This window comes from Takifugu flavidus, chromosome 14 (assembly GCF_003711565.1).
Source record: "Takifugu flavidus isolate HTHZ2018 chromosome 14, ASM371156v2, whole genome shotgun sequence".
Lineage (NCBI taxonomy): Eukaryota > Metazoa > Chordata > Actinopteri > Tetraodontiformes > Tetraodontidae > Takifugu > Takifugu flavidus.
In genome coordinates this window covers 13,420,067-13,434,151 of record NC_079533.1, presented here as the reverse complement: position 1 = coordinate 13,434,151, position 14,085 = coordinate 13,420,067, and the positions used below count along the sequence as shown (strand labels likewise).

At 49.8% G+C, this 14,085-nt stretch overlaps 1 protein-coding gene across 4 annotated transcripts in view; it reads right to left on the bottom strand.

Annotated features, from left to right (window-relative positions):
• Window positions 1–12,894, bottom strand: part of zbtb16a (zinc finger and BTB domain containing 16a) — a 78,725-nt gene extending 65,831 nt beyond the window's left edge. For 2 of the 4 annotated variants that reach the window (XM_057053883.1, XM_057053886.1), the window contains exons 1-2: window positions 12,601–12,894; window positions 8,749–10,072 (exon numbers count right to left, since the gene is read on the bottom strand). In XM_057053883.1, coding sequence (XP_056909863.1) covers window positions 8,749–9,983 — 1,235 coding nt within the window. In that variant the 5' untranslated portion in view covers window positions 9,984–10,072; window positions 12,601–12,894. Of the gene's footprint in view, window positions 1–8,748; window positions 10,073–10,397; window positions 11,326–11,387; window positions 11,906–12,600 lie in introns of those variants that run through there. The other 2 variants (XM_057053884.1, XM_057053885.1) reach the window with 2 other exon arrangements.
• Window positions 12,895–14,085: the final 1,191 nt, after the last annotated feature.

Here is a 14,085-nt window from a genome sequence, read left to right as displayed (position 1 = left end):
GCGACCTTTAACCTCGCCCGTCATTGTCCCAGTAAAAATAAAAAAGCCGTTGAGGCCTGAAAGGCTTCTGTCCTTATTGTACGTCTCTGCTGGCTTTTCCCTCCGAGCTCAGATTATATCTAGATTATGGCTTCTGGCAGATGGGATCAGTTCTGGCGTTTGGCAACTTCACGTTTCTTAGACGGAGGGACGGGAGCCGACGAATGGCCCCAGATTAGGATTAATAAATGGCAGCAGCGCACGCGCTAAAGGTGGGCTTTTGTTTGCGGTGTCATGTGAATGAAGATGACCTAATCTGAGGCCGCTTCCCTCTCCTCCGTTAGCCTCCGAGTGAAGCTTATGTAGGTCACCGAGTCACTTCAGGACAATGCAGCCGAGCTGCACACGCGACTCATTCTGCACGACTTTCAGTTTTCCCTGAATCAGACCGGAAAAACCTGGAAAAGCTGCAACCACAAACGGCACCAGCTTTTTAAAAATGCCCTTCAGTTTCATCCAGACAGATTAAAATGAGCATTTGCGTGCGCACCGTCTCTTTTTCCGTGACAAAAAAATAAACAAATCCCCGATTCCAGATGTGGAATGTTAATATTATCTGATCAGTACAAGTGTGAAAATGATCGATGAAAGCAGGACTCTTAATTATGTAACTGTGCAGAATTAAATGAATTTTTTAAAAATCAAATTAAGACACATTTGTGTCAGGCCAGTTATCCATGTGCTGTCATTTGTTTACTCTTTACTCCAGGTTGCTACTTTAATTTCAGCAGAAGGAATTTTGTCCAATTTCCCCCAGCAGAAGCAGGTTCGTCCTGTTTTTGTCCTCCTGATGTTCAGTCCACAGTGTGGAAGTCCTCACCGCCGCCATTTCCCTCTAAAGCTCCACCACCTTTTCTCTCTTCCACCCCCATCACAGAGACAAAAGTCAGGTCTGTAACCCCTGCGGCCCATCCCCCCCCGTGCTCTTTGACCTATAGTGGAGGCCTGGCTGAGCACAAACAGTGGTCGTCCCACCGAAGCCCCCCTGCCACCCCCACCTCTACCACAGGCTCCTGTTTCACTGGGGCCATGAAAGAGCCTACTGTAAATACCGAGTGACCCCGGCGTTTATCTGGGCCTGAGACCCCTGCATCCACCCTACTGTAACAGAGCCCACCCCTCACAATAGGGCCTCTCATGGGTGTTAGTTTGTGGGCTCTCGCCCCTCTGTGCCCACTCAGAATGGGGATTAGAAAAAAAAGGAAAAAAAGGAGAGAAAGAAGGGCCCCCGTTGGGCCCTCTGAGGGGGTCAACCCCCTCCAAACGAGCATCCCAACTCCGTCCCTCAGACACTTTAGCCTTTGTCCCCGCGTGAGACTTGAGGATGGAGGGAATGTGAAGGTGGAGCTAAACCTTAAGGGTAATCACGGAATACAGATCATTTATGGATCATTATTATTATTATTATTATTATTATTATTTCTGTGGGGGCCCCTGGGAGCCCGGCCTATAGCTTTATCAGAGCGAGGTCCCACTGTCTCTGCGATCCAATCAACTGAAGTTGGAAACTCTTGGTTTTTGTACCGATGGAGCCGATATCTGCGAGGTTCAAGGGACCGTCCGGTTAGTTCTACAGAAGCCACCAGCCATGATTGCCCATTGCATGATGGGAAACCCATGGAACCGAGAGGTTTTGCCGACTGATGGACGCTATCGTTGGTTCGCATCCGAATCTGAATACATTTCCAGACGCCGCCGACGTTCCACGCGAAAATAGCCCACTTTCAAAATCAGTCGGCCGTCATTTCCCAAACATTTACAGAGTGGCTGCAACAGGGTGGTAACCATGGTAACAGAGTGGTAAACACAACCATGCCCCAGCTTTATTCAGACATCGGCATCAGATTGTAAAGGAGGCCGTAATCACACGTTTTCACGTTTCAAACAGTCTAAACTTTTTCTTTGGAAATAATGACGGGGAGATAAAGAAAGTGAGGTTGTTCTGGGTCACCGAGAGACGGAGGAAGGCTCGGGGTCGGAGGCTAAGTGAAATATATCCTCGGCGTGAGGCGGCAGCGGCAGCAGCAGCAGCGGCAGGATGCAGGAAGCTGAGGGCTGCAGATAAGGCTGCAGACGGGAGCGATAAGCAGCCAAACACCTGTTAGCGAAGCTGCAGCCCGCCGCCTCACACCAACAGTCACAGGAGGCAATAAAAGACGAGTAAAGAGGACGGCGCACGGACTGAACCATCAGAGGGAAAATGTGCTTTTCTTTAACTGAAAGGCGAGATCAGGGAGGGGACGTTGCTGAAGACGCCAGGGGGATAAAACCCCATCCTGCTTTATAGCGCGCTTAATAGCACGCGGCCACAGCCTACAGCATCATTTGTAAGGCGAGCGGCGAGACAGAAGTGGCAGAAATGATGCCGTTTGAGTCATGACATGTCAGAACCACCCGCTTCAGCGATCAGTCCAGGAAATGGAATGACTTCCCCCCCCCCCCACAGTCCCACTCTTCTCTTTTCAGGGAAAAACAGACCAACAGAAAACAATGTGGGAGGGGTCAAGGGAGACCTTGGAGACGATCGACAGGCGTGCAGAGAACAACAAGAGGATTCATGACGTGAACGTGGGGAAAATTCATGGATGTTACGACTGTTGTCTGAGTGTAAATCAGGCAAAGCACAAGGTCGACGCAGCCAATAAGTTCCCAGCTCAGCGTTCACACGACGCCGCAGCTCAGGTTAGCTTCTCGTGAAAATTCGATTTTATCTGCCATATGAAGCGGTGGTTGACTTAAAAGCTCTTTATTCTGAGAAATACACTCAGACGCGTGTGACCTGCTGCCACCGAGGAGAACTGCACACAGCAACCAAACGATGGGTCAATGAATTAATCCAAGATAAGAGATCATTTGTCCTTAATTTACTGCAATATATGAAATACTCCCCTAAACCCTGCCGCCAGTTTTAGCAGGGAGAGAGAGAGCGACAGAGAGGGGGAGAGAGAGAGAAAGAGGGAGAGACATAGAGATACAGAGAGAGAGAAATGGGAGGGCTATCCATCGTCAGCTCCGTGTGTCCTCTAATCTCTCCAGGCGTCTCTGGTCAGCAAATACATAAATCAATTATGGTTTTAAGCTTTATGCCATGATTTACCCAACCGATCCCTGCAGGATTTACGGAGCAGCTTTGAAAGTGCTGGTCGTTGCTTGAACCCCACCACGGTGATCGCATCAAGGTCCCCGAGATCTGAATGTCACGGCAAGATGGAATTTCACCAAGCGTGGAGGTCATTCGCCGTGTAGGGAAATTATTAATATTTATTTTGTCATTTTTTATTTACCTGTTAGCACCCAGCGCTAACACAGCATCTACCTGTTCAGCAAACACGGTTCCTCAGGCTCAGCAGAGGCAGATTAAAAGCTAACATGGAGCTGATTTGGCCCCAGATTCCCCACCTGAGAGCACCCTTTGACAGGTGATGGGGCAACGGAGGGGGATCATTTTTACGAGCAACGTCTGAGCGTGCTGGTGTCACTCCACCGGGGCCTCTTGCCAATCTCTGGCAAACCATTCAAGTGGCAACAAAGAGGCTAATTAGAAGCTCTAGCTGGAGCCCACAGAGGGCTCCAGTTTGATACTTCCCAGAGAGGCAGTGGGGGCCTCTGAGGTGGCAGCGGCAGCTTACAGTCACACACACATATTCACACACACGCACACGCACACAGGATGGCCCTTTGGCATTAGCACATTTACTCATTGTGGCCATCCTCCCTTCAGTCCGCCGCAGCAATAGAATCAGAGAGGGGGAAGCGACACATCTACTTTCATGTGGTGGGACCTGGAGAGGGGATGCTAATGGGATATTGATGGGATTAGAACCCTTCATGTTCAGGCCCAGCAGAACAGAGGCAGGGATCCATGAAGTAGAACTAAAACCCACTCACCTTTAAAGCCACATCGCACTAAATCTGTTGACTTTTTCCTGTTTCAATGGGAAAGTTGACAATGACACATGCACTTTAATACAGTTAAACAGAGTTCACCCAGTCTAATAAAGCTTTGATAAAGGAACAAAGAACACAGATAAACACCTTTAGCGGCAGCACCGTCCTCAGGAATACACACACAAACTGGCAGCTTTCATGCTTTTGAGATAAATAAACGGTGTGTAACATCAAGCTATAGCAACAAATCTGAACACGCTAGCATTCTTTAGCAAAACGCAGGAGGCAACATTAGAATGTGTCGGTTCCAGGTAACACGTGACACAAAGATAAACGATGGTTTGCTTAAATCGGCCTGAGAGGCATCGGTGAAGTCTCCGCCACCATGAAAGTTAAAACTGACAGCACATTTGCATGTCACCTGCCTTTAATTTCGGCCCCCACAGACACACGCGAGGGGGGCGTCCAGCACTGCAGACCGCACAGCCTCCGCAGGGACAAAAGAGGGGGCCTCAGTGTGCCACTTTCTCTGCCAGGCTGCATCAGGCGAGGGAGCTGGTAGCCACATGGGACCAGCTGCTCGCACCAGCGCAAGCTGCTAACGTTAATGGCATAAGCCCCGCCCACCTGCCCCCTGATCTAATCAGGCAGCCGATTAGATCTTCGCACCACTGTAATAAACAACGTGCAGAAATAGGAGCCAAGGTGGAATTACTTTCAGGTAGTATTTGTGTTTCTGGGCCGGTAATCTATTATTTACCGTTATTAGCAAACAGAACCGGATATATGACCAGGGATGAAATAAATAAGAACTTTATGTGCAGCGCCGATGCACCTCGTTACCGGCTGGAAAATCTTATCAAGACAAAATCGGACGCCTCAGATAAACTAATCCAAAACACGCCTGGCAAGATTTTTTTCTTTTCTTTCCGCTTTCACAGAAACAATATTGTCGTCATACCTTTAAATTGAATTTTGAGGAATAGCCATTATTATTGTGGAGAAATACAACTTCATCAATATAATATGATTTTTCTTTTTTAAAAATAGGCAGCCCCCCCTCCACACGATGCAGCCCCACGTGTGTTAAGTCTTTAATCGATATGTCTCCATGTCCTGACGGGGAGGACGGAGACCAGATGCCAGATCAGAGAGACGGCGGAGGAAATCTTTACGGTTCAGGCGCAGCCTTTTAAAGCCCGTCTATAATTGGGTCGCAGCCAGCAGCCGAGGCTGCGGCGATCACAACGGCCCGCTCAAAACAGCGGCGGCTCCTCGGGGGCGCGAATAAACAGCAAACCTCCAATAAGGTCAGGGGGGGGAAAAAAAGCACCTGGAAGGATAAAAAGACGGATGATGTCGCGGCGCTGCCGACGCTGCCGGAGCTTTTCCTTTGAGAGGCATTTTATTTTTTTTGTCGGGTGAAGCTTTTTGTGCCGTCAGACGATCACAGCGGCCCGGCTCACGGAGCAATTTCAAATAAAAGCTAATCCACTTCCTGTAATAGACGCTTTGTTGTCTGGAAGCGGAGAAATGCGGCGCAGGTCTGACTTTATTCCACCCGCTTGACTTTTGTCCATCCCTGAACACAAGAGACGCATTCTTCAGCCTCCATGAAGAACCAGCTGGGAAGCAGCAGCTCATCTTCTGGCAATAAAAGCGGCCTGGACTACAGAGCTGATCACGCTCGAGAGGCTCAGATGTACATTTTTGTAAATATCTCAGCCTGCTGGAGAAGGAACCCTTCAAACCTGTAAACCCCAGCCTGCGGAGGTCACAGGAAGTGAGCCGTCGGTTGTCCTGGCATCACCGTGCAGCAGGAAAACACTGGTTAATGGTTGATGACGGCGTCGGCGTGTGTCACCTGCGACACCGAGTGCACAGTATGTACAGTGTGTGCATATGTCGTTATCACCTGCAGCAAACGCAATCTGTGCTCAATCTGTGCTGCTCTTAGTGGGGAGGGGGGGCAGGGGTTATCTGGGCCGCTCCGATATGCACCGATAACAGTCCTGGGCCCTCTGTTTAAACACCTGGGGCCCAGAGGAGGGGTATTCCTGCACCATCCCAGACCCAGGTCCACAAAAGAAGAGTGAACAGAAGAGGGAGACCTGGATGTGTTGGGAGGAAGATGTGTGTGTGTGTGGGGGGGGGGTATTTCCACCCTGAACCCTAATATTTCAATCAATAAATAGAACATGAGCTGGAGAGAAGAAAAGAGAGATGCCGTCCGATTTCCTTTCCTGGGGGGTTCCGTCTGTTAAACAATCCCGTCTGCGTTACACAAAGACGGAGTTAAATGATTGATGCTTATCAGGAATGTTTAACAGCTATATGCTGCAAACGCTCCCCTTTAAAACGGGCTCCTTTTTCATTTGTGTGATGTACATTACAGCGAGGGTCGCTCATTTGCATGAGAATAGACGATTAAGTGAAAGAGATAAACCCAAGGCTAGTTCCTGTGAATTGGATGTTGTGTTTGGAATACCAAACAGTAGAGAGAAGGGCTTTTTTCCTTCCCGCCGATGCAGAATTAGCCCCTTCCATGCATTTAGTTCCCCCAATAACCACTCCGGCTCTTTCCCCGCTGATTATTTTCTCAGTGCAGAGGTTACTAAAATATTGCTGTAATCCTGTCTGGCTGAGACTGGAACAGCAATCACCCCGAGCTTCCTCTCAGGAATAAATCTCGGTCTTTTCAGTCGGCAGGAGGTGGGGAAAAGTTGTGATGTACCTTGTGGGGAGGGGGGGGGGCTGAAGTGGCCTTTCATTCAAGACCTTTACAGACAGGTGGGCCGACATTTAACGGGAAACAGATGGGAAAACGCTGATTATGCTACGCTATCAGCACAGATGGGGAGCTGAACAAACATCGAGCCGGTAAACAAGATCTGGGAGCTGTGACCAAATGGAATTCTTGAGAATTAAAGTCCGTCTCCGACTGCGGTGGCGTCACATCAAACAATTCCACCTTAGTTGAAACGGGACAAAACATTCCAAACGTGCGAAAGCGGATTAAAAGTCTCTGGACAGACGTAAAACGTCACAGATCTGTTCAGGTTTAAACTGTTAAAACAGAACCACCACTCATCACATGCACGGTAAAGTGGGCGTGGCTTAGGATATGATCCAGGACAGCGAAATATAACGGGCGGCTTAATTGAAACAGGAAGCTGCTACTTTCTGACATGTTCATTCCGACGTAGGACAAACAAGCCTCACGCCAACGACCCGCACCACATGTGGAAACAATTCCACGCGTGTTCGACTTGACCCGCGTGCACCATGAGAACCAGGCGCTGTTCGCTGCAGAGACAGCGGTGACCCTGACACGGTGGCGGCGGGGAAATGATGTGCAATTAGTCAGAGCGAACGCGACTCCACTCATCCGAGATAAAACATCTTGCATTCACTTCATAAAAGGAGCTCGACAGGCTGTACACAAAGAACAAAAAAAAAAAAAAAGTGGGAGAGAATGAAGCCAATACGTCTTTAAATGACCCATAATTGCAACGTGAGGACACGAGCGCTGAATTATCACGCAGCAAAGCGGCTCTTTCATGATGCAATGCTTCATTTTTGCACTTCACTGTGCAGCTCCAATATTAACAGTGTCTGTCAGTGTATCAACACGTCTAAATTAACCCATTAGCATGCTACGAGGCGACGCGGCAGCAAGATCAATGCCTGAAACAGTTTGGGAATCTCCTTTGAAACCAGATTTCCCAGCTTGAGTGAATTGATGAAATTCCTCTTGAAACACAGGCAACCATTTCACAAGCCAGAGTTCTCTCAAGAGTTGAGCTCATTCTTTAGCAGCAGCAGCCTTCACAGAAACATAGTTTATTCCAACTTTTAAACATTTTTGCATTATAAAGGATGGAAGCACCTTTGGCAAAGGTCATTCTTCCTCACTAGGAAACTTGATAATCTAACACACGGATCTGTCCACGTCAGGAAACTACTGCAAACACCAAACAGCTACAGGAAAACTACCCAGGAATTCCCGGAACAGGAGAACAAGTTTTCTTCCAGAATGAAAAGAGCAAAATTCCAAAGCAGGCAGACGTGTCTTTGTGATAATAGATCATCTGTAATATTCAGGAGCCTGAGCAGACCGAGCTGAGAGACATTGACGCTGTCGCACCGAAACTCTTAGACACACACACATACCAAGATAGCAGGGCTGGAGGGGCTGGGGGACAGGGTCCAGGCCCTCAGGTGAACTTTAACCAATCTGCTTTCTTATTGATCTGAGCAAACATTGCAGGGCGAGAAGCTGACCTGCAGGTACGGGAGAGCGTCCACTCACCAGGGAACCAGGACATAAAACGCACGTGAATGATTAAGCCGGAGCTGTGCTGCCTTCTTCCACCCTCGCATCTCGGAACCCGGTTCCGGAAGGCCTGAACGTCAAAATCCGAATTACAAAGGGAGCAAACTCCCCGCCACGATGGGTCACCGGGGAGGGGGCGTGGCTCCGGAGCCTTTATGTGTTACTGAAAATTGAAAACTTTTTCTCCATTTTAGTTTTTGTTTATATTAAAAACCACCAGATGCTGTTTTGCGGGAAAATGCACCATCGCAGAGCAATCGATTAATTCCAAGCGACGCTCTGGACCCCCTGGCCTTCTCATTCTGCAGGATTTGATGAACGTTTGAATTATTTTGTTGGTTGAATTCCTTGATCATCTCTCGACCGTCAGTAAATAGGTTATTTAGCCTTAATCTGAGGAACTGCTGCTTTTAAAACTCTGAAGAGTCAACACGGCTGAAGCGACTGGAAACAAGGCAGAGCGAGAAGAGAGGAAGCGGTCTTACCTGTGCTGCTCCACAGCTTCGTTATCGGGCAGCTCCGCGTTACAAACGTTACACCGTTCGTGCTGATTCCTGCCGTCGGGCTTCAGGCCTCCCGCCAGCTCCCCCAGCTTACTAAAGAACTCCCTCTGGATGAAGCTCTGAGGCAGGAGCCCCCCGTAGGCACTGAAGTCCATCGACATAGCCAGGGCAGGGGACATGGGCAGGGCGGAGGCCATGGACGCCGGCATGGACAGGATGGCGTCCGATTTGTGGTTGATAGGAAGTGAGTAGAGCGAAGCCAGGTGCTTCTCCGTCACCCCGGCCATCGCCTCCAATCCCATCTGGCTGACGTCCACCGGGTGGTCACCCATGCTGTCGTCCCGAACGTAATGGAGCTCGCGGGCGCTGGTGATCACACTGCTCCTGGTTGGCGTTCCTGGGCCATCTCGGTTTTTGTCCTCCCCGCCGCGCTCTCCGTTGCTGGAAGCGCTGGACTCCATGTTGGGGGAGCTGTCGTGGCCATTGCCGCCCATGTCCACCTGCATCATCTCAGTCTTGATGTCAGTCATCAGGTGGTGGGAGTTCCCGTGAATCAGCTGCTCGCCGCCGAAGCCCTGCTGGAGCAGAGACTGTCCGATACTCATCAGGCTGTCCACAGCGGCTTTGGTGGGGCTGAGGGCGGAGACACTGTAGGAGGTGGAGACAGAAGGACTCTGGTCCACTGAGCCAGTCATGACCGAGTTGTGGGTGCTCGACAGATAGGAGCTTTCCATGGAATGTTTTTTGGAGGCCTTTGCTCCATTCACGCCCTTGCGCTCATCGTCCTCTTCCGTGCTGCCGTCGTTGATGTTGACCTCCCCCTCGTTCTCGTCGGAGGACTGGATGGTCTCCAGGATCTTCAGACATTGCTCTTCCAAGTACTCGATCTCCAGGATCTCTGCTGCATACAGGAGGTCATCTAGATCCTCCACCTTGGCCTGGAGCGTGGCAGTGTAAGCGTACTCCAAAATCTGCTGAAAGGTCTTTGGTGAGAGGAAGTCCAGGGTGTAGTGCTGGCTGCTGCGGTGGAACAGGATCTCAAACATTTTGCTGGTGCAGGCGAGCACAGTCCGGTGAGCGTGGAACTCCTGCGTGTCCACCATGATGACCACGTCACAGAGGGTCCCGGCCAGGCGCATCTGGTTGGCCTTGTGCAGCAGGGCGGTGGGGTGGTTGGGGTTCTGGAGCTGGATCATACCCATCTTACTTAAATCCATGACTTTGATGTGATCCACGAGGCCGACTCATGAGGCTCGCCTTCCCCGATCAGCAGTGTCTTCAGCCCTCGTTGGAAACGCGACGAAATCTGGAGAAACAGAATAAAGCAAGAGGAAAAAATAAATCAGTTCCAACAAAACCAGTGAATCCAGTCCGACGCAAACAGCAAAACACACATTCAGCCGTTACATTCTGAAGATTAACTAAATGTATGTACTTAAAAGAATACCGCTGTTTATTCTGCAAATGGAAAGTGTGAAATCGGGAGTTTCAGATTGCAAAAACATCCTGCAGGGATGGTAAACAGTCGGCCCACTGCGCACACGCATTGTTCATTTAAAAAAGAAAGTCAGTGGAGAGTATTGACTGTATATTTCTGAGGAGACAATTTGTGAGGCGTCTTGCAGGCTCACCATGAATACCAATCAGCCCCACGTATGTCACTTTAAAACGGTGTCTTCATTGGCCGCCTGACAGGAGTACAGGCGGCCAAACAAGTGCGAATTGAGTTTTTATTTCTCGCTGATGCTCCGCTCACAAAGGCCGTCGGCAGCCTTTTCTGAAATTAAATAGCATCTTACTCAGTATTCGCATCACAGACGGGAGCAGAGCTGTGGCCAGAAATGGATGGAGGGAGAAGCAGGAAGAGGTGAGGGCAGACAAACAGAGCAACGCTGCAGCGGCAAAGCACCAAAAAACCCCAAAAAACAACCAACAAATACCAGGACTGCTCACATTCTTCTGGGTCCAAACCGTCTGTGTCCCTGCTGCTAATAAAACACCTCATATTACACATTCAGCCGCAACAGGACGCCTCTGTTCCGCAGAAATGCTCCATTCTTCCACCCAGACGCTGTTTCTGCAGCCGCAATGAAACCAACAGTCTATATTCCACAAGCATGAGTGAACGAGTGAATGGATGAGTGAATGACTGCGGCTAAGTGCCTCAATTGACCCGCATCCTCCGCAAGCTCGGATACGCCAAATATTTAACGACTCGGCCTCTTCAATGTCCCGATTTACAGCGGTCATTTTCGAACTCGGCTGCTCCGCGTTTCCTCCATTCAAACAATTTCAGAAACTTCATTTCAACCCCTTTTCTGTTTCATTTAAAGGCGAAAGATAAATACAAAGTTTGCGTGGACACTAATACGAGAGAAAATAGGAAATCTGAGGCCCAGTTGGAGTTTGAGGGGAGACAACCAGTAATCCCCAGATGTGTGAAACTAAAGCTACAGACGCTTGAAGGTGACAAACACAGGCTGATAAAAATGGACACTCCGTACTTTTTTTTTTAACCAAATCGATTAAGAGAGGAGTGTCGCGATGAAGCCACAGAGCTCCGTCCGTCGGTCAGCGGAGGTCACGCAGCCAAAAACGCGACATAAATATATTATAGGTACCCTGGAGCTCCGAGTTCTGGTCCCAGCAGATCGATGCGTGAAGCGCTCCGTGGAATCGCCGGGACACAATGGAAAGTAACTGTTGGCAGACTTTGGGACTGAAGGCGCAGCGAGCTGTGCGTGTCTAGACGGCGTTAACGTGAGCCAGACAAATTACAGCGCGCCGAGCCGGATGCGGAGCAGCGCGCATGGATCCAGGGATTCTCCTGCCTGGACGACAATGTGGATCCTGACAGGAACCAGAGGGCACAAACGCACGACCATCAGTCCAGAGGCCAGAAGACACAGCCGCCAATATTCCTGCGCGAAACGCGTCCGAGGGGACAATCCGAGAGGAAAAGTAGAGACAGACAGCGGCAGAATCAGCGCGCAGGTGGAGTTTGTTCCAGGCGGAATGACAAAAAAAAGAAAACTGGCTGCGTGTCATTAACGACGCTGCGAGGAGAGGAAGATGGACAGCACAAGGAGAGAGTGAAAGAGGGAGCGATCAGACGGTGTCGATGACAAATCAATGAACCCTCGCATCTGCTCCCAGCCTCACCCGCCCGCTGATTATTGGAGTTCAATCAAACATTTGGTTTCCTGTCAATCAGCGCGGCTGGCCCACGTTAAAGACCCGTGTCCACGGTCCTCCTCATGATGTCATCACGGTTAAATGAGCCACACTGGTGCGCCTCATCTCAAGGACGGCCAGAAACCAAAAATACCCCCCCCCCCTTAAAAAAAATCTGAGTCTTTCTTAATTTGACTCAGCTCGGGCAAATACGATTTCTCTTTCCGGGAAAGTGACATGAGGCGCGGCGTCATATTTTGTCTGGCTCCCGGTGGAAGAGCCAGACCTCACGTCCTCTGGCTGCGATCCCCAGAATACTAAACCAGACCGGGAGGAGGGGGGCTTACGTCAAAACCCCTAAAATGTCTACAATAAACGCGTGAATGTAAAGTTGGAAGGGCGCAGGTAAACACCGCTTCCATTCAGCGCTCCGCTGCGCACGTCCAACGCGGCTGTCACACTCTGGTTGTGGCTAGTGTTAACTTCAGCGGGAGGTTGAACGGGGACACGCAGCACGACCCTCCATATCCCCCCTCCCGGCGCTGCAAATGCATCAAAACATCCACATGGTGAATGAAAGTGCGTGGAGAAAACGGCGGCAGACGCGCACAAAGCGGCGGCTCCAACCTGCAGCCGCGTCTCGCACGGTTCGGTACTCACCAGAGTTGCACGTTTCGATTCCGTAAAGAGTCGGGGGGAGTGGGGCTACAGCATAGTAAGGCAGTTCGCAGTACCCGCTCTCTCAGCACGCACTAACTCCTTTCTTCTCTCGCCTTAGCAAATCAACACGGCGCTGACGTCAACGCAGCCAGACGAGCAGCCGCGCAGCGCTGCGCTCCGCACGCACAAACATTACGAAAGTGAGACACCTAGGGGGCTGTCTCATGTCACACGGCCGCGATCGAGTCAGACCGGGAGATGAGCGACGCCGTCTGCAGCCTCCAGACGGGCCAGAGCCGAGGGAGCCCCGGGAGGAAGAGTCCCGGCCTTCCTCCTCCTCATTTTACCCTGAAAACTGGTTTATGAAACTTTGATTCAGGCGATTCGGAGCAGAACCGAGCTGCCACTCAGGTCGCACCAGGTTTTTAATCGTCATTAGAATTTTTGTTGGGTTTTGGATTAATATTTCCCCAAATAAAAAGACACAAACGGAAACACAGGTAACAGGACATGACATCACGGAGGCGCCGCGGTCACGTGGCAGGCAGGTGAACGTTCAACAGGTGCAGGTTCACCTCAAAGAAGCCCAAAACCTGTCCTCTAGAACCACTTTGGGACTTAATCTGACTGTTCACTTTTTCCTCAAAAGGCATTAATATGTTGGGTGTTTTTTAAGTCCAGATGAACAAAATTTAATGGAATTTTAAATGATTTAAGAACCCGAATCGAGACACAATGGTCGTAACAGAAACAGCATAGTGATCATCATGCAGCTAAATTGGTTTTCAGGACATTAACTAAGCCCAAATGTCTTCCATCATGACTTTATTTGTCCTTATTTGACCAAAAAGCAGACGATCCATGAGAGGAACACACCATTAGTCTTCTAGAGTGCAACTTGTCGTGAGGACGATCACAAACTGCATGTTTGATTCCACTTTTTGTTTTGTTTCCCCTCTATTGTCCCGTCTCTTAAGTGCTTCTCCGACGTGGACGTCTTCAGAACGTCTCCCTGTCGGTGATTTACTTTGGATTTTTGAAGTGCCGGCTGAGCTCGGAGGCTCCGGCAGCTCTGAAACGGCGTCTGAACTTGTTTGCTATCGAGATGTATTTTGGTTTTAAGAACGTGTTGAATGAGGAGGCGCGTTTGTAAAGACGCAGCAGATCACCCTGATCCTGACCCCGGCCAGTGAGGACGAGACCGGTCTGTCTCTCCAAAGCTGTTTTCTACATTTGAACTGCATTTGAAGCTGGATTTTGAACCATTTGGTAGCGTTTGTCCGTTTAAGTCACATCTGGAGGAGGTTTCTGTCGTGTCCACACTTGGTTGGACATCTGGAGGCTGTAGAGTATTGAGGATCATCTCTACCACAGAATTCGTTTAACTTCTTGTTTTATTCCCTATTATTCCCATTACGATCCTTCATAGTCTGAGTTGGATCCTGTAGGCCATTGGTCGCGTCCACATTTAGGTTTCTGGAGTTG